At 38.0% G+C, this 19,584-nt stretch overlaps 1 protein-coding gene across 5 annotated transcripts; it reads left to right on the top strand.

Annotated features, from left to right (window-relative positions):
• The first annotated feature begins 1,100 nt into the window (after positions 1–1,100).
• Positions 1,101–19,070, top strand: C1H8orf88 (chromosome 1 C8orf88 homolog). 5 transcript variants are annotated; one of them, XM_088177107.1, is made up of 7 exons: positions 1,101–1,160; positions 2,983–3,126; positions 11,337–11,442; positions 12,249–12,325; positions 13,928–14,012; positions 16,946–17,052; positions 18,711–19,070. In XM_088177107.1, the coding sequence occupies exons 3-7, from the start codon at positions 11,355–11,357 to the stop codon at positions 18,747–18,749; spliced, it is 396 nt and encodes a 131-aa protein (XP_088033233.1). In that variant the 5' UTR covers positions 1,101–1,160; positions 2,983–3,126; positions 11,337–11,354; the 3' UTR covers positions 18,750–19,070. The 5 variants fall into 5 exon arrangements, with proteins under 5 accessions (XP_088033233.1, XP_088033218.1, XP_088033210.1 ...); XM_088177092.1 differs by lacking the exon at positions 1,101–1,160 and adding an exon at positions 1,430–1,756; XM_088177084.1 differs by lacking the exon at positions 1,101–1,160 and adding an exon at positions 1,430–1,761.
• Positions 19,071–19,584: the final 514 nt, after the last annotated feature.

Here is a 19,584-nt window from a genome sequence, read left to right as displayed (position 1 = left end):
AATGCATGCACAGTATAAAAAAAGCAACTCCAAAAAACAAGTCAGAGCCTGCTACAAAATGGCTTAGATTTTCCTCCAAGATCTGGCTCTCATACAGGTGCACATACACACACACACACAGAAGTTTCTCATAATTGTCATGCATTAATCTCTTTCTAAGCTGGTTTGCAGTCAGCTCTCTTTATGATCCCCAAAAAGGCTGATGGGACACTTGTCGTTGTAAACTACTGTCCTGTACAGTGCTAACAGGACAACCAAATTGACCCCAAATTCACAGATTTTTTTTTTTTTTCTTTTAAAGTAGAACTTATTTGCATATTGCTCAACAGGACAAAGGTTGTAGGTTTCCTGAAAAATTCCAATATACATTTCTAGTCTACATCCAGTGTTGTTTAAAATGTCCTGTCACCAGTATCAGAGGGAATGGACTGCATGAACTGGGAGGCTTGCAGCAAATAACACATTTTCTGTCTGTTAAGAGTGAAAAGAAGACACAACCTTAAAAATGGTTTTCTTTCCAAATTTTGAAAACATAATGTAGCAGCTATTATTGATAATAAGACCCTTGATGTACAAATATACTATAATTTATTTTACAAGGGCAGAAATGGCATAGTCATAAGATACAATATAGATCTGGTAGCAGAAAGCTTAACAAGAATGTTTTTTTCCAGTTTAACAAGGTAATAATTAGTGAGAATAAACCTTTTTTCCTTCATGTTTGTTTTAGAGTAGAAAGCAGAGAACAAAATCTGTTAAATATAGTGATTTTAATCTGTCATTAATACAGAACAAAACCACTCTGTGGCCCTTCTGTTTCAATTTAGTTTTAAAAAATTAGTGCAATTGGATTTTCAAAAAATATTTCTTTGTTTATTTATTTTTAGAAATGCCAAGTGAAAGCTTGAAAACTATTGACTTTTCCTATGCTTTAGCATTAAGAAGACAGAGCAGGTCAAGAGTGTGGAGAGCTCACTCTGATGCATGGCTGCACAGACATGTGGGGACAGCAATTTTTGTCACACACAGGCAGTGAGGCACTGCTGGGTGGGACCCTGCCCTTCTCTACTGCAGAGAAGCAGCCTGGCTGTCACAGCAGCCAGCCTTTGCTACAGTGACAGGAGCAGGACAATATTTCCATCACAAAATGCAGAATCTTGGTATGCCCACAGCAGCTCGTGTACTTTAATTAAGTGTTGCTAATACTGATCTGATTTCTGGGAGCAGGCAGAGAAAGAAGATAATGATAAATTTTACAATTCCAATGCTTGTATTTGTGAAATTTAATTTACTTCCCTACTAGGATTAACTGCTTTTGGTCTCACACTTGTAAGCACACAGGCTGGCTGAGCTGGAAAACTTGAATGGAATTTTCAAGTAAGAGCAGATCCTAATCTTGGCTTGAAGGAAAGCCTTGGCGTGAGTTGATTTAATGAGATATTTATGTGAGCTGACTGAACCCCAAGTTTCCTATTCCACTGTCTTTATGGAATCTATGTCTTTCTTTAAGTCTACAGTATTTTCTAAATTGATGAGGAATATATACTTCACTGAATATAAACCTTTTTTTTTGTTTCCTGACACTCTAAGTAGAGTGATAGAGCATTTTCTGTTTAGTACAACTATATAAAGTAGTTTCAACAACGCTAACTTTGCCTGGATTCAGGACATCAAGTTCGGATTACTTCTGCAAAAAATGGTATTGCTCATAGAGAGACTGACACCGCTGTGGAGTCCCTGAAGTCACTTTCCAGAGGTGAGGTAAGACTGAACCAATTCCTGACCCAGGGCAGCACATGCCTAATGTTCAGCAGGATACTGACAGCCCTGTTTAACTTTCCTGGGTGGGGAAGGTGGGACAGGTGGAGAGGGTCACAGCAGCTCACATGATTCCTCATGGAAACTGATATCCTAGTGATGGACTTCTCTAAGGAATGGCTGAGAATACTCTCTCAGAATTTCAACTTCTAAATGCTCTTGTGCTTAATTAAAACCTCTGGGTTAAAAACTAAATAAATCTCAAAATGGGTTAAATTTGTTGATTAAACTGCAAATAAAATGTTAAAAAGATTAATCCAGGAAAGTACAGTTTTTTCATAAATGCTGAGTTTGATTTGCAGTGGCAGTTAAAAGCGTGAAAAGTGAAATACTTGTTTAAAGACAGTTTTTTAATATTTACAAACTTGGGGGAAATTTTTTTTTATTTACACAGTACATAGAAACAGAAATTTTTTTTGCACATTTCTTTCACTACATTCATATGATAAACACTAAATCCAGATTAAAGCTCCATAACAATATACTTTTTAAAAACTTCAAGTATAAGCTGTGATAGAATAATTAAAAAATAGATAGATATGATGTACTGGTATACTGGTATAAATTTGTCCCAGACCAAGACATATTATTAAGGTAATACTTCTAAAGCCCTAGAAAGTATGACTTATTAATTCAAACAAAAGAACACCTGTAACTGCCTTATGGGGCCAAATGTCTCTGCAAGCTTATGCTCACAGACTAATCAACAAACAGTATTTCCTACACAGAAGTGAGAACTTGATCTGATTTTTTTGATGTTTCTTTTTTATTTTTAATAAGATGAAGTTAAAATCCTTTCGTTTTTGCCAGTTAGGGGGTCATGATACGTGCTTATTGTCACAAACATCAAAGACTCAACTGTTCATTTTACAAGCAATGAATTATTTTTTTTCAATTCTTATACAGAAAAAGAAACTTGCATACTCAGAAAATCAAATTATTTTTTATTCCTGGAGTAATTATAGAGCTTCAGTTCCAAAGTAGAATTTTTAGGTACTCTTTTTGCTTTTTTGTGTATGTTTTTGTTTGTGTGTTTGGGTTTTTCTAATTATTTCTATGTTTGGTTAATGACAGCAACGATTCTTTTGTTTCTGACTTGATGCTCTTTCTTCTTCTCATTTGCTTTTTGGTGACCTTTGCTTTTTCCTTGCCTTTATGTTTAAGCGACACACATTAAATGATCAAGAGCATTTGGGCAAGAAAAAAAGCGCCTTCTTGGCCAGAACAACCTGCTGTCCTGAGATACCAAAGAGCCAAAATGTGATGGGTCCACTGCCACAAACAAGTGGCAAGCTTAGATAGCTGGGGGTAAGTAAACGAGGGTGCATTGGAGCATAAAGTGTGCAGTTTCTGGCTCCTTTTAGCAGGATGATCTGCAGTAGGCAATGCCAAGCCAAGGCACACAATGCACTCATTTTCCCTTAGTGCACCCCCGTGCAAGTGTTCTCTTGCCAGAGCTCTCCTGCTTCTGGCAATTAGTTTCTATCACAAGGAGTCCCTGCACAGGCAGGAGTTACTTTCCTGAGCCTATGAAACTGCTATTTCTGGCAGAGAAAAAGCAGCTGCTAAGCAAGCAGACAAAACTTGCTAGACTTTTTTCTGCACTCCTGTGAACTGCTAGTTCTCAGATTGCTTCTATGCACTGTCTTGGTTCTCTCACACAGGTTCACATGGCAAGAGACCACAGTTCCACACAATGAAGTGAAGCACAAAATTTTTTTCTTGCTTACATCTTCACTGTCTTTGACAGCACACACACAGCTGCCAGATTATCTCCGTGCAGGGAGCAGAGCATATCTCTATGCTCCAAACTCTGTTTTAGGACAATACTAAGGCTCATCTCCTGCCTTTTCTGAAATGGAGACAATGTATTTCATGATGAAGAAAGATCAAATATGCACTGAAGTTACACTGGCTGCTGTCTTATTAGGTCATCTTTGTAGGTTACTAGATATTCACTGCATAGAAGAACAGTGAACTGATGTATGACAGGTACTAACTTAAAAGCTATAGAAATATTAATCTTTCTCATGTAAATAAATAAATAGCAATATAAGTACGGAATTTTATTCTGATTCCCTGTAAATCAGCCATAACTCATATCTAGGTAAATGAGGTCATTCCATTCCAATAGTTAGCCATATGCATTTAAGTAATTTTACACTACGTTTCAAGGTGAAAAAGCAAATTTTATTTCCCAGAGTGCATAAAAATGGATTAATTTATGAGGGATTGATTTTCAACTAGATCATTCTTAATCTCATGCATATATGTATATCTGAATGCACATCACTTATATTAACATGAAATTTTATTTCCTATTTGGCATGTAAACAAAAATTGTCAACAATTTTGATGACCATGTCAGGGCTATGACACAACCAATTATCTCAATCCAAAGAAGCATGAATGCATAGTTTTAATGTGTGTATTTTTTATAATCACTACACTTTTGCACAGTTAATACATGTTTCCTTATTTCACATTCCAAACTTTGATTTTTTTTTTTCCTGTTATGCTCTTGGTCCTTACTGTTCTGTCCACATTCTACTGCATCTTCATTTATCAGTACAGGTTTTGCTGCCATTTGCTGAATCATGCTGATTGAGTCTGAATTTAAAGGTAGCAATGTCTTAGTAATAAAACTGTATATATACTCGTGGTATTAAAAGCTATGACAACAATCTCAATCAGCCTAAAAACTAAACCCAACTCCCATGACTGAAAAACTGGAAAGCAGAATTCTTCATTGCATTGAAGCATGAGCTGATTTCTCATGAAGATTTTTTTTGTCAGATTCAGAGACTAACTCCAGCATCTGTAAAGGTCCTGTAATACAGCTATGATAGATGTATCAGGTGTAAGAATTCAGAATAAAGGTATCTATACAAATAACAATTGAAATTCTGGCCCAGGAAAAAGTGCAAAACTTACGTTAAATTTATTAAGCTGTGATTTCAGAATTTCAGTTCTCTCAAAGCAAAATGAACTCTTACAGGAATAAGAGTTTTAAATTAGTTATTAAATATGTGAGTCTCTTTCCCTCTGAATATCCAAAACCACACAAGAGAACTGTACCTGTGGGGGTCTTTTTGTGTTTTGTTTTATTTTATTCATCTATCTACTTCTAAGTGTATGTAGTAAATTATAGACATATAGACATAGATTATAAGAATTTGTCATCAATATAATGATGGATGAATTTTTATTGATTGATTCTAAGCAGAACCACAAATCTTTCCTAACTTCTTTACCTTATTCTTTTGTCAATGCAAAAAAAAAAAAAAAAAAAAAAAAGCAAACAGCAGATACGTTGATACTTGCTAATACCTTCCTTTATATACAAAGTAAGTTCATCAAGCTATTAGCTTCAGTCTATCAGTTTTCCTTCTCTAGGCATAAACTGTCCCATGGCATCTTTTTCTGCTATCCAATGCAATCACATAGCAAACTCAAGCTCTGCATCTGAGCTGTGCTCTCCACAGGCTAATTCTTCAACAGAGGCACATTTCATGTATGAAAACAAAAGGGCAATGCTGATAAAGGTGCAGTGCCAGTGCTGATCCAGGCAGTAATTGCACACCCTGCTGCCCAGCTACTCTGTGGCACAACAGAGCCTACAGGTTTCATGGGCCTTTCTGCCTTTTAATCCTCCTGCCTGTGGCTTCTGGCATCCCTTTCAAGAAGCAGGACTTGCAGCTGGTGTTTCAGAGCCAACAAAATAAGGTCAGATGAAAACGCTGATGGTGAGTGCCTGCAGTTACTGAGAATATTCAGTGCATCCTGAATGCACCTTCAGCTCAGGTGCAGTAATTCACCTCTGCAATTCAGTACTGCCATCCTCAGTGACAGAGATGAACAAGGCAGACCTCCCCCAAAATAATTAATGTTTAGTTTTGGTATATATTTTATTTATAAAATAATTTTATCAATCCCTTAGGGATTCTTTAGTACTTACACAGTGCTTTTGACCCATGTCGAGATTTTTTTCTCAACATTTAAAGGAATCAGAAATTTAAAGAAAAATACTGAGAATCTGTTACAATTAATATTACCAGAAAATTAATTTTAAAGGAAAATAGGAATCCTAACTTGAGAACTGTGACAGTTGATAGACTTGAGAGAATTTTCTATCTGAAGAAAATATATTTGTTATTTTATATAGTACTATATGCTGATCATAAACATTCCTCTAGTTACACACAGCAATAGCTTCCCACTATTAATTCACCAGTTTCTGTAGTCAAAAAGAACAAGATTAATACTTGTGTTTAATATTCTGAATTCTCAACTCTATTGAAAGATGAACCTCATGATATTAAGTAGCTCAATTTTTGGAACAGTCAGGGGGTAAAAGAGGTTTTGTGTTCTTTCCCTGGGCTGCCCCCTCAGGGCAAGTCACTAACTTAGCTGAAAGTAGCCACTCCACAAAAGTACAACCATAATATTCTGTGTGTGCATATATATATATATATATATATTTACATGCACATTCTTGTCTCTTGGTGTTTGTTCTGTTGACTGACTTAATAAAGCATACAGCGTTGGAAATAATGGTTTGGGGGAAGGGTTGGGTTTTGGGGTTTTGGGGGTTTTTGGGTTTTGGGGTTTTTTTGGTTGGTTGGTTGGTTGGTTGGGGTTTTTTTGCTTTGTGATGAAATTATTTTGAAAGTGGCTTTAAGGAAAAAAAAAATACTGCTAAATAAATCACAATTACATATGCAAATAGACCGATTACATTTGGCTGCACAACTGAGTATCAATGGCTTTTTAAACTTGCAACTACAAGTCTGCCCTCAGGCTGACCCAAGAGTCCTTTCATTTCAGCACAAAGCCATTACTTTGCTGTTAAGTGCCATCCATTACAAACCTAAAATCACGTGCAATTACAATTACACGCTCATTTAGATGTGCAATTGCTCATTTTTACACGTGCAATATTGATACTGTCTTTAATAAATGTCTTCTGCTTTCCTGAACCGTATTTAGTAGAGAGAGCAAGTGTGACTGTGTTGCTTTTTGTAACCCACAGCTTTTAGGAGCACAATCAGTATGTTAAAAATAAATAATTTTCCTGATTATTTCACCAAATAGAAAAACCAGTTGGTTTGGGGGTGGCTTTTTTCCCACATATAAGCATTTTTTTCACACAGCTACAAAAACCTTTTTGCAATATATAGTAAGTCTCTCTTGGCTAGGCCTGTCACTGGCCCTTCAAATTAATTATTGTATATATCAGGTATTTGAGAGAACACTAGATTATCATCACTTAATGTAAGAACATAAACAATACCAACCAAATGTAATAGAAATTTTCAGTAGTGTCATTGCCAGCACCAGACAAACTGGGAGAGAAGTCATCTATAGCTCATGTTTTTCCCACTTTATGTTTTCCTTTCCCAGAGCCAGGAGCAGGATTCTCTCGAGGTGAAGGCGCTTAGGAGAGCAGGTTGCTGGGCTCCGTGCAATGGCTGCAGTCCAGCGCTCCTTAGCCCAGGCGCCGGACAGTGGCCTGGCTGCTTTGCTGGCATTGCCAACTCTCAGGTGGCTGCCTGGGAGGTGATAACTATTCCTGCTGGGATGGGCAGCAAAACAGCCATTACCAGCCCTAATATGCCCATCTTCCCAGCAAGTCCAGAAGCAACAAGCTCTCAAAATACCTGGCACAGTCCATTCCCCCCCCACCCCGTATTTTTGTTCCTGCCCCTTGTCCTTGCCTTACAACCCAGCAGCAACCCAGTTTACAGCCCCTGTGAAAAACGTGTGAGGCTTTTTTACTGTTTAGTTCATCCTTAGCATTTTTAAATAAACAAAAAATCTGGAAGATTATGTACTTCTACATCTGTACGGGACACCATTTCAGTATGTCAAGAAATGTAGTGTTGATCTTGTGTAAATCTGGTTTGTGGCACCTGACACGCTTCTTTTAAAAAGCACAACAGCAACATGAAAAACCATACCTTTATTTTAGTTGACCCATTGACTTTCCCACCAGTAACAGTTCTGGAGTAACAGCCAGGAACATTTAATATTTATGGGCACTTACATATCAATAATTTATAACTAGTTCTTATGTAGCTAAGGGAATGGTTGATAGAATAAGAGAGCAACTGTTTTACATGACAATGTGAGAATGGATGGTGGGTCAGAAGAAACAGGACATGTTTGAGTAGAAACTAATTCACTTGGGAAAAATTACTTTAAATCAAACCTTAAACAGCAGCAAATGGGTTAGTGAGTATGCAGATGCACTGCATCAGTGTCTGCAAAGAGAAGGCTGATAGCACATCATGCATGAACAGGTCAGGAAACCAAATGGAAGATGATGTGTTAGAAGACTGTAGGAGTGTGACATCTCTATAATAGCTGCTATTTCAGGGACAGTATTCGTCTCTGAATATCTAACTTAATAAAATTCATACTGCAGCAAAGCAGAGCCAATATGCTTGATGGAAACAATAAAGCAGTCTTCATAAACTAGCCAGGACTATAAATCTTAATATTGGACATTAATAATTAATTACTTGTTATTTATGTGATTATGTACTTTGTGTTACCTTCCTGTTCTGAACTTCCGGAGTTCTTAGTAGGTGATATGAAATATATATGTTTTAAAAAATCAGCAAAAACTTAAGGACTTTTAATTAATATTGTATACTTAGGTAAGGTGAAGTCCAACAAACTAACATTAGAGGGAACTTTAGTGTGCTTCTCTGGGAGTTAGCATGGTGTGTTCATTGTTACTGTCAATAACATGCTATGAGCAAAAAATGAGAAAAAATATCTGAATTTCCAAGCCATGCAGGATGCCACCACTTCCGTGACTGAGAAGCCAGAGGCTGTTCTCTGGTCCCTCCTGCCCGGTGCCACGGGGTAGATGGGTGAGGGAAGTTTTCCAATTCACTGACAGCTTTCCAAGGCCTGCAAATTGCCCTTTCTCGATAAGGTTAGCTGTAGAGGCCTCACAGTTGTGTTCAAAACTCACTTATGTCTTCCAATTTCCACTGTAAGGCCTTGACAGAACATGCCTCCCTCAGTGGGACAGAGGAGGACACCACCTTTATCTATGTCCAGTCCCTCTCAGGTCTAACCCCGGAGGGAGCTGGGCGGCAGCAGCCTCATCTCGCCTCTCCCGCTCCTTGGCAGGGCCTCGTAGGGCAGCTCTCAGGTGTGCCCCGCTTCCCTGGATCCCAAGGGGGTACGGGAAGAGCCGGGAAGGGGCGGGAAGCGGCGCCGGCCCTGCGGAGCCCCGGCCGTGCCCGGCCCGCGGCGCGACGTTGAACGGCCCCGCCCGGCACGCGGCCCCGGGCGAGGCGCCGCGCGAAGGCCGCCCCGCCCGGCCGCGCTGAGGGACGGAGCGGCCTCAGCGGCACCCGGGGCAGCGGCATCGCGGGGCACGGGCGCTGCCGGCGGCTGGAGGTGGGCTGGGCATCCCCCGGCCCAAGGGAGGGCGCGGGGGCCGGGCAGGGGGCGAGGGGCCGGGCGGCGGAGGAAGGTTTTCTTTCTGGTGGGGTTCCCAGTGCGGTGCCATTTCTGGTGAGGGGAGACGGTCAGTTTCTCGTTACTCGTGGGGATTTTTTTCACGAAAAAAGCGTCAAATCCCCTTCAAGCACTTCAAAAAGAGCCTTCCAAACACTTGAGATGGCCTCTTGGGAGATGGCTGCTGCCAATGTCTGGCTTGTTAAGATACTAAAAAAGAAATGCTGGGTTCTGCAGAACTGCTTCTAGGCCTGTTTGCTGGTGCCAGAAGGCTTCCCTTGTGCTGGGCAGGTGTCCCACTGGAATGACCCCAGAGAAGCCGTGTGGCCTTAGAAGGGGAATTCGTGGGATGCCGTCCCTACTGCAGTAGTCTCTCACGGAAGCAGTTTATTTCTCAGCTATTAAAACCAATCTTTCTCCACTTTCCTTGATACTGGTCAGAAAGAACACTATTAATTGAGGAGGTTGGACTTGGTAACTTGTTGAGATCTTTTCTAGAGTCTTCCTGGGGGAGAGTGAGGGAAGAGCGGCAAAATCTGTTGTTTGCTGCCACCACACAACTTTTTATTGTTAGAACACTAAAAAAAAAAAAAAAAAAAAAAAAAAAAAAAAAAAAAAAAAAAAAAAAAAAAAGAGGTGTGATGCATTCTAGGAGCTAGCCAGCCTCTTAAACAGGGTTTCCTGTTTTTAAAAAGCACGCATACCATTTGTCGTCAGGGCATGAAAGAAAACTTGCCTGTTTTTTGTTTTTTTTCCACTCTTCTGAGGCAAATGTGTATCATTACTGCATTGCTTTCTGTGGAAATTCACTATCTAGGATACGTGTGATTTATACGAGCATTCCTAATCTGGGTAAAATAAAATATGTCATCCATATCTGTAGTTTTAGTTAATTCAGCTGCAGGAATTTTCACTGCTGCTTTTGACTACAGTTTTGAAGTCTTCCTTTCTTAAGATGAGAGGGTAGGAAAATCAGCGAATCAAACCAGAATTTTTTTTCCTAGCTTTAGCTAAGTTTTTCTAATTCAGACAGTAACCATCAAACAGTTGGTTTCTAGACCTGGGCGGGCTCAAACTTCATATGTTGGAAAATTGTTGTTTGACTATGTTAGAAGTGTTCAAAAAACTATAACGTAGCAAATTCTCAGATGATTTTTAGTTTTCTTCTTGTAACACAAAGACCAAAGTTGAGCATGATACTGGGTCTAATGGCCTAGTTTCTCTTTTCCTGTTTCATACCAAAAATGGATAACATAGCTGTAACTCTTGCAGTCATGATTATTTCTTGGGTTTTTTTTTCTATAACAATTATTCCCTTGTCCTGTAAACTTTCTTAGAGAAAAAAAAAATCAGTATGATTTTTATTGTGGAAGTTGCTCTTTCTGGTATTCTTTTTCTCCAAAAAGAGCTGAAATTTCTTCAAGTCATAAAATTTTCCAGTTGACAAAAGAGATGGGAATGAGAAGGAGATACTACAAATGAACGTTTTCCAGCTTGTTGCTTAATAAAAGCATGAGATTTTTCATCCTAGCACCACCTTAGCAGTTTTTGATGCTTCTCTGGTAGCTAAACTGAGTGGGAAGATACAAAACTGTATTAATTTAACGAAAGTAGCTATTAAAATACAGTAAGTTTATATAGATATATAAGGAACTCCTGTGCAGACAACAGATCGATAAGGGGCATGCTGATGCTAATTAATCAAAAACACATTGAACTAAAATGTTAGAAATCTCCTTATTTCCATAGTATCTCCATCTCCTTTCTCCAAATGCATACATAGACATACAGGGAAAGAATCTTCTTGAGAAGCAGCTAGGGTAGCTCAGTTGGAAGGAAAAATGAGAGAAGTGTCTGATTCTGTCTTCATGCAAAATTTATCCAGCATGTTCGATCATATAAAAAAATTATGCATCAGACCTTTCTGCTTTTTCCTGCCCAGATATAATATTGCCTTGTCAAATGCAGCTAACAAGGAGTAGGTAGATTGCTCTTCTTGCTTAACGTCTATGTGTGAAACTGAATGCTAATGATTTCAGCTGCTTTTTTGAAGTGCGATGTTTCAAAATGTTACAGAAGCAAAAAAGTTTATTGGTAAATCCCTTCAGCCAGCACGACCTGTGCATCAACTGTCTTCTAAACAAGGTGAGTAGCATGGCTAAGGTGCAGTTCACTGTACTAAAGTTTGGGCTGTATTTTGGGAAGTAACAAGGATGTGTAACATGTTTTGTTTTGTTTTGTTTTATTTTTAAATTACTTTGTTAAACTACAGTGAGTAAATACCTTGCTGTGTGTTGATCTTAGTGCATGATCTCTGTGATAAAATCTGATAAAATTAGGTTTATGCAGAGCTCTTTGGTACTGCTCTTCTAGCCTGACATCTGAAATGTAGCTTCAGAAAGCTGGATCAGGCTTCTCTGTTAAATTTGGATTTCTTGTAGTAGCTGACTCCTACTACTGAAAACATAAAATACACATAATTTAACAGATTATTTAGGTTTTATTGCAAGTACAGTTCACTGGACACCATTATTCTTATCTAGCTTTCACACAAATTCAAAACAAAACCCCAAAAAACTTTTAAGAAAAAAAATCTTGCAGTATTTATGTCAGGTGTGCATATTTTGGTTTAAATTTTAAACCTCTATAGATTAAAGCCTAGATATTGCAGTGTTACAGTTGTTATTACTGCTAAGTTAGAAATTTTTGGTGGCCAGAAAATCATCAGCTGTGCTGATGTGGACTGAAGTTAAGTGCCATCATAAATTTTTACTTTGTATAAAATTCATGGAAGAAATGGAAAAGGAGTCCTGTGGTGATGTAGAGCATTTAAGTTGTGAATAAATGCCCGTATAATCTGTGTGCAGCAAGGAATGTTCTGGGGGCATTTATTCACAAAATAATACTGTGGAGTCTGTTGAAATTATTTTTTAATGTTTTGTGCTTACCAGCGTCACCCATTGCATTAAACATTCGGACTGAATTACCCAGCAGCACTGAAGTATGTTTGCAGAGTGAGGTTAACTGGGTGAGTATTGAGTAAATATATAATTATTTATAAACTGGAGGTCAGCTGGTCTGTTATGTAACCAAATAAAACCATTTCTACCTTGGAGTGTCCTTGACTCTGAATGTTTTAAATCAACAGTGTCAGAAGTGTTGAAAAGAATTGAGTTTCAGGAATGCCTTTCCCTGGTATTTGCATGCACTAAGAGCTGAAAAATGCAGCTTAGGAATTTAAGATTCTTACGAAAGTCTGTGTGGCATTTCTTTAGTCTTACTGAATTTAAATCAGCTCTTCTAAACTTAGAGTGTATGTATTCTGTCTTCACGTACTATGTGTAAATAATAAAATCAGATTTTTTGTTGTTAGTACATGCTTAAGTTCATTTGAGACAGCAAACATCATAAAACTTTATGCTTTATTGCTAGAAGTGCTTGGCTTTGGACATGGTACGAATATATTTTTCAGACTTGAAGTTGGTTGTAGCTGTTTGCTGGAAAATGAAGTTTGAAGTCTTGCAACTGGAATGCTTCACATTTCATAGCCTGAATTTGACTTTCTGTTGATTCTGATTTGAATGTTTTTCAGAGCATTGATAGACTGGGTTTTTGTTGGAACAAAGGCCTGTTCCTTTATTTTATAATTTTCGAAGAGTTTTAGTAGTACTTCTTTATTGTATTAAGCTTCTGCAAACTGCCATCGACTGTAAAAAAATTTTAAAAAAATTAAAGGTCTCGGGAGCCTATTTTTGATCTGACATAGAGAAATTAACACAGTTGTCTCTGGAGCAGTAATTATTGAAGAGAACAAATGGCTCCCTTTTAAATAAGCCTCTGGTCATCAGTGTTGTATTGTTCAGTTTCATCAGTATTTAGCTACATGTAGCAGTATATTGCGTTTGTTTGATATAGCTATAGATGTATTTTTTATATTTTTTTAAACAACTTCTTTAACGTAATATATGGAAAATAATTTTTAATAACACTTTTGACCATGTACTGTTCCATGGGTACCCCAAATGCCATCTGAATAATGCCCTGGCAAGCCCTGCTTGATGAGCAGTTTACAGTTCTTGCCCACTTCCCATCTGACTCAGAGTGATGTTAAGATTCCTCAGACCTGTAGAGCCTCTTCAGAGCTAAGGCAAGCTCTTGAGGATAAACTGATTTCCAACTTTCCAAAACACTTTCTTTAAGGTTTTGGCAGCTGGAAAAATCTTGGCATTATACTGTGGATATTGGATCTTGATGCTTCAGAAGCAAACCTTTTTGCTAAGTGAGAGAATCCAAGTCCATCCTTTGAACTTAAGGAAAGTCCTTCCTGCTTTTATTATTCCCAAATGTAGCAGCTTGTGGCTGCCTTCTAGGTGAGATAACAGAAAAGGAGGGGATAAATGTGTTCTTTTTAAAAGCTAGCAATAGCACTGTGAAATTCTCTGTAAAAAAATACTCTTCATTATGTTCATCTGTGTTATTTTATTGAACTGTTTCCTTATTGTATTCAATCAAGTAACATTCTATAGGTTCAAATTAAACTGTGCTACAACTGTTACTTTTAACTAAGAAATATATATACTTATTTTAATATGCTTAGAGATAAGTGTCATAACTTTCCTTCCTATTTTAGTCATCTGAAATGACTGAAGTGAAGATCTTAACTCAAACTGTGATGCTCTGTCAACCTAAACAACATGAATCAGGAGCAAAAAAAGGTAAAATACTGTATGGGGAGCTGTGTCAGGACTGTATTTTCTGAATGGAGGACAACTGAACTGTGAAGTGCTGCACATCATTTTTTCTGATCAGCCAGTGCATAGTTTCAAGAGCAGTATGAAACTTTTCTGTTTTTCACCTAACACTCCAGAGAAGGTGTAAAAGTCGATTATAACTGAGGTGGAAAATTTCCACTGGTAGAGTTGCTTGCATATAGGGATATAACCGTCTTAAAAAAAAACCCAAACAAACCCAGGAAACAAACAAAAAACCGCTACCCATCCCCTGAAAAAACAGACCCCAAACATAAGAAATTCTTCCCACAAAACTGAGTTTGTCTAGCTTGCTTGTGTGTGTAGAAGTACAGATTTGAGTTGCCTCCTTTAGCCTGTTCGTGGGCTCAGTTGAGGCATACAAACTATTGAATGTAATCAAGTTAAGAACTAAGCATTTTGGCTTCCTTGTCCTGTTCTTGCAACAGCGGTTCTGAAATGATAGTATTTGGGTGGTTAGAAATGAATTAATTTTTTTTTATGATTAATCCTGGACGATTTGCTTTACAGTCAGTACTGTCCTTAAGTTTTGCTCCTTATGCTTTTCTCTCTCTACTGCCTGCCACTACCAAGTCATAGAGAATTGGTAGTTTAACAAAGTCAAAATTTTACCCTTTTTTCATTAAGGGATAATCTCAGATTTCAAATGCATTCTCACAGTACTTCTCTGCCCTGCTTCCTACCTAATTCTTCATTCTTAAGCATGTCACAGAAACTGCATCAGTGACTCAGGTTAGGTCACAAGTTTATTGAGATAATTTCTTTTGCCTGTGATCAGGCATCTGTAATCTCCAATCCTTAAATAATCTATGAAGATGTGGTTTGTTTTTTGCTCTTAGTATTCAAAATTTGAAAAAATTCTTTTAATGAGGCTTTCGTATTTTTGTTAGTCTGAGGTTACCATCTCTCAGTTTCTTGAGCATTAGTTCTGTCCTGTGTTACTGACTTGAAAATAAGTCTTCCATGTATCTTCGTTCAAGCTGAGGTTAATTTCTTCTTGTTTTGATCTTGATAAATAGAAGAGAGTTCTGGTTTTTTGATCCAGTTAGATGACAGACTTGTCAAGTTCTATCTGTTTGGTGTCTTTCTGGTCCTTTCTCATCAATTCTGCTTGTGGTGGGTAGACATTGTTTTGTTCTACAAGATCTTAAACAGCTTCTTATCAGAACCTGGTCTCTTGTATAAGCCATCACGTTGGATCATTTTCGATGGTTAATTGCTCTGTGATGCCTCTCTGAGTGTACTCCACAATTCTCCACACTGTCAAACTTTTTCTCACACTTCTTTTCAAAGGGTTTTTGTTTGTTTGCTGATGGTTGTAATCTTTTCCTTCAGAGCTACACAACTTTAGAGGTCCTACTATTCAGCTACTGCTCACAAAGAAGTCTTTTGTTTTCTTCTTTTTTTTTCTTGTGGAGTAAAATTTCTTCTAGAACACTGTTTTTGTTTAGCTGTACTTTAGGTTCCAGATAATAATTTCCATTCGATATCTCTTCAGCGGTATTATGCTTTCAATTATTGTCTCAGCAGTTTTTAACTCCAGGTCTCTCTGGATGGTATCCTGTCCCTCAGGTGTATCCACCACACCACTCAGCTTGGTGCTACCTGCAAATTTGCTGAGGGTACAGCTGATCCCACTATATGTCATTGATGGAGATATTCAACAGTACTGATCCAAATGTGAAACCCTGAGGGATACCACTCATCACTCACTGAACTACATCCAGACATGACCACTGCTCTGGATCATAGGATGATTTGGGTTGTAGGGGACTAAAAGATCATTAAGTTCTAACCCCCTGCCATGGGTGGGGACACCTGCCACTAGACAATGTTACTCAAAGCCCCGCCCAGAATGATGTTGAACGCTCCCAAGGATGAGGTGTCCATAACATCTCTGTGCAGCCTTTTCCAGTGCCTCACCATCCTCACAGTAAAGACTTTCATTCTCCTGTCTAACCTAAACCTCATCTTACGGCCATTCCCCCTTTTCCTATCACTACATGCCTCTGAAAAGTCCCTCTCTAGCCTTCTTGTTGGCCCCCATTAGGTACTGGAAGGCTTCCCCAAAGTCCCCCCAGAGCCTTCTCTTTCCCAGGCTGAACATCCCCAACTATCTAAGTCTGTCTTCATAGGAGAGGTGTTCCAACCCTGTGATCAACTCAGGGACTCTCCTCTGGACTTGTTCCAATATTAGATCAGATGGAACTGTCCAACCAGTTTCTCATCCAGCCCCCAATCTAATCCACACCTCTCAAATTTAGAGAAAAATATGTTGGGGGGGGGTTGTGTCAAAGGCCTTACAGAAATCTTCATCTTCATGGGTTTTTAATCAAGGGGAGGTAAAAGCAAGATGTAAGTTTTCAAGTATGCTCGTATTCTTTAAACTGTTTTTTTCAAAGTTCCCCACATACCCTCCCTTAGCTTCACCAGTTACTGCATCATTTGTGTTTAAAGGCAGGAAAAAATTAGTGTGATAGTTGATATCAGCTTCTCTGTTTTCAACATCCTACAGTCTGAGAAACAAAAACTGTTATCCATCAGGTGACAGTGTAACAATCTTGCAGGAAGCCCATCATTCCTAAAGGAATAAGCTTCTTTGTCATCAAGGGCCAGAGATAAACTTGAATGAGAAACCTACATGCTCTGACTCTTGTTGATTCAGCATAACCCTCAAAAGTATTTCACTGTACTAATCTGTTTGCAATTTTACATGCAGCAGATCTCTTCATTACTTGTAACTGTTGAAAGACATTTAACTCATTAACTCTAAGAAAAGCGTTTCTTCTGTTCTATAAGTAACCAAATAACTTTTCAGAATTCCCAATCTTAATCCCTTAAACAAGAATGTTGAATTTAGTGATTTTGTATATTCACAGAAAGGATCCAATACAGCAGAGATTTCCTTCTGAAGCTTTCAAATGTTTCTCTCTCTCAGAAGAAACCAGAGTTTCTTCCTGATCACCCAATTGTACTTGAAAAGCCAGTAAGTATATTTTTTTTGTAGTAAGTGAAGTTACAAAATGGAGGTTTTGCAAAGCCATGTGACAGGAAATATTTTCCTTCAAACTGGCCTGCCAAATTGGTAAAACCTTCAAAATATAGATTGTGCAGTTCAGCACAACTTTTGTATGTAACTTCTCCAGTGGTTTTTGACATCTTACCCTGGGCAGTACCATGTAAAGGGAAAGGGTTTTTAATTTGTTTTCAGGAAAAAGGTCAGATATGTTTCCATGTTTTCAAAATAAAAGAGAACTATCTTGATAAATTTACAGCTTGGTACAGGTCTTAATCCAGTGTTTAAGTTGTTCATGCATCAGTGTCCATTGCAAAATCATTAACGAACTCAATGCAGTTTATATTACCATTATATTTGGTGTTTGGTTTTGGAGAGAAATTAATAGAAATGAATGATGAATGTGAAGGATATCCATGTATGCTGCCTTAATGTTTGTGATGAAAAAATCCTCAAATACTTAATATGCTAAGAGAAAACATCTACTGGTTTACATTCCAGACCCCAAGTGTGGGCAAATCTTCTGTGGAAACATAATTTCAAATTAGGCTACATACTAGGTAGCTTTTGAGACCATTGGGATGTAGTTCTGCTAGAAATAGGATTCCTATTAAGGAAAAGTATGTCCACATGATTACTGTGTTGTCCAGATTTGGAAGCATTTTTAAGCTTTTAAAATTTCCGTCCTTTGAAAAAATTAACAAATATATTACCATAATCAGCTCTCCCTGAACCTACTTTTTATGTCTTTCTGTTTACCCTCAAGATGAAAGCTTTATTTGTTTGAAAACCTGCTTTCAGATTCAGAAGTCTCAGCTCTTTAATTTCCTAACTTTCCCCCTTTTCCCACCACCTGTGTTTCTAAGAGTGGCAAATTTTGGCAATCTGTATGCTTTCAGATGTTTTACATTCCTAGGAAAAAGTAGGCTCCCTACAGAAATCAATGAGATGACCTAGTTCAGCCAAAATTCCAGCCTGTTGACTGATCACATCATCTGTTTTTCTGCACAGAAACCAGAGGGATTGACGAGACACATGCGTAAATTAAATGAAAGATTAAAAGCTTAAAAGTGGCAGAAGGTGGCCTGCAAATAAATTTCTAATGATGAACATACAATCCTATAGTGTCAGTGAGCTTGTATTTTGGAGCAGGTGGTTTTCAACAGTTTGCTGCTGAACTGAGTGTTCAGACAGTTCATGCCTATCTTAAGACTTTCCTAGTTTTGAATTTTTGAAGCCACTGCTGAAGTATGTGTCCATTTATGAGTAAAAGTTGTATTTGCAGATGAAGACAACTTCTTAGAATGACTTGTACAAGGGAGATGCAGTTGTTACAGTTGGTGGCCTGTGGACTGCATTTGTCCCAAAGGACGCTGGGGTTTTTTTGAGATGTGGAGATCAGGGCTACCAATACATAGCTCAGCATTTGAACATATGTTACTGTGTTGACACACAATAGGAAAATTTTAGATGAAGTCTCTGTGATTAATGAAAATAGAACTGTTTTCCATAATAAAAAAAAATTGTGAAATGTACATGGAATAGAAAAGAATGACAAGCAGACTGAAATGAAAACTTTAAGTGATCTCTTATAACTGAAGTAATTCGAGGGTTGGTTTGTCATACAGGTAAAGAACAAACCTTTCATTGACATCTGCAAGAAGTGACATGTTGTTTGGAAGATCTGAAGTCTGTCAATGAGGGAGCTACATTTGATGTAGGCCTTCAAGATTTTTGAAGGTACTTGGGTGCCTGCAGATGGAAGTACGACCCTATGAAACCTGTGAAAATGCCTGTTTCTTCCTGTAATTGCCTGAATGCTTTAAGAGACAAACCTTTAATTTGTAATGCCTGAAATGGTAATATGATTAAAGTGAAAATAAATAATTTTACATATTGGTGTGGCAGAACTTTGTCATTGAATTGTTTGTGTTATGTAGCCATGTATTTTGTCTGACCATAAATTCTAAATAAATACTTGACTGGGACTTTTTGCTTGCTCCCAACTTTCTTCCTCAGAAGTAAAGATGTAACAACAAATACTGGCTGTGTCAAATCTCAGATGTCCTCTAGTTTTTGGGGGTTTTTTGCAAAACTTGACTTGCTTCTTCGTAATTTGAAATCATTCTGACACAAGATCTTCCTTAATATTTTGTGGATACACATGCCTTTTTTCAAGGTATGAAGTCTCTATTAGTAATAGTTTCACTAACAAGAGAAATTTTCTCTCGTCCTGGATCAGAGGCCTGCCTATGTATTGCATTCCTTAAAGTTCTTTGTGGATAATTGTCCAGTGTTCTTGACTTTGAAAAGTGAAAGTAATGTGAAATAATGAGGAAGAAGACAGATTTTAATCCTATGTCTTACATGAGTAAATGGGTGTACCAATGCAGAGTTAATTCTCTCTTTTTCCCTTGAAAGGGTATGGCATCCAGTATTGAAGTGGAAAGCAGTAGTTCAAGTACTTCGTGAAAGTGTCCATCAGTTGACAGGCATCAATAA

Source organism: Sturnus vulgaris, chromosome 1 (assembly GCF_052056855.1).
Source record: "Sturnus vulgaris isolate bStuVul1 chromosome 1, bStuVul1.hap1, whole genome shotgun sequence".
NCBI lineage: Eukaryota > Metazoa > Chordata > Aves > Passeriformes > Sturnidae > Sturnus > Sturnus vulgaris.
This window is presented reverse-complemented; position numbering and strand designations above follow the sequence as displayed.

Coding starts and splice junctions, on each gene's coding strand:
- C1H8orf88 (XM_088177107.1), top strand. CDS start 11,355: ATGTTTCAAAATGTTACAGAAGCAAAAAAGTTTATTGGTAAATCCCTT. Junction 14,013..16,945: donor TGAATCAGGAGCAAAAAAAG/GTAAAATACTGT, acceptor GTATATTCACAG/AAAGGATCCAATACAGCAGA. Junction 17,053..18,710: donor CAATTGTACTTGAAAAGCCA/GTAAGTATATTT, acceptor TTTGTCATACAG/GTAAAGAACAAACCTTTCAT.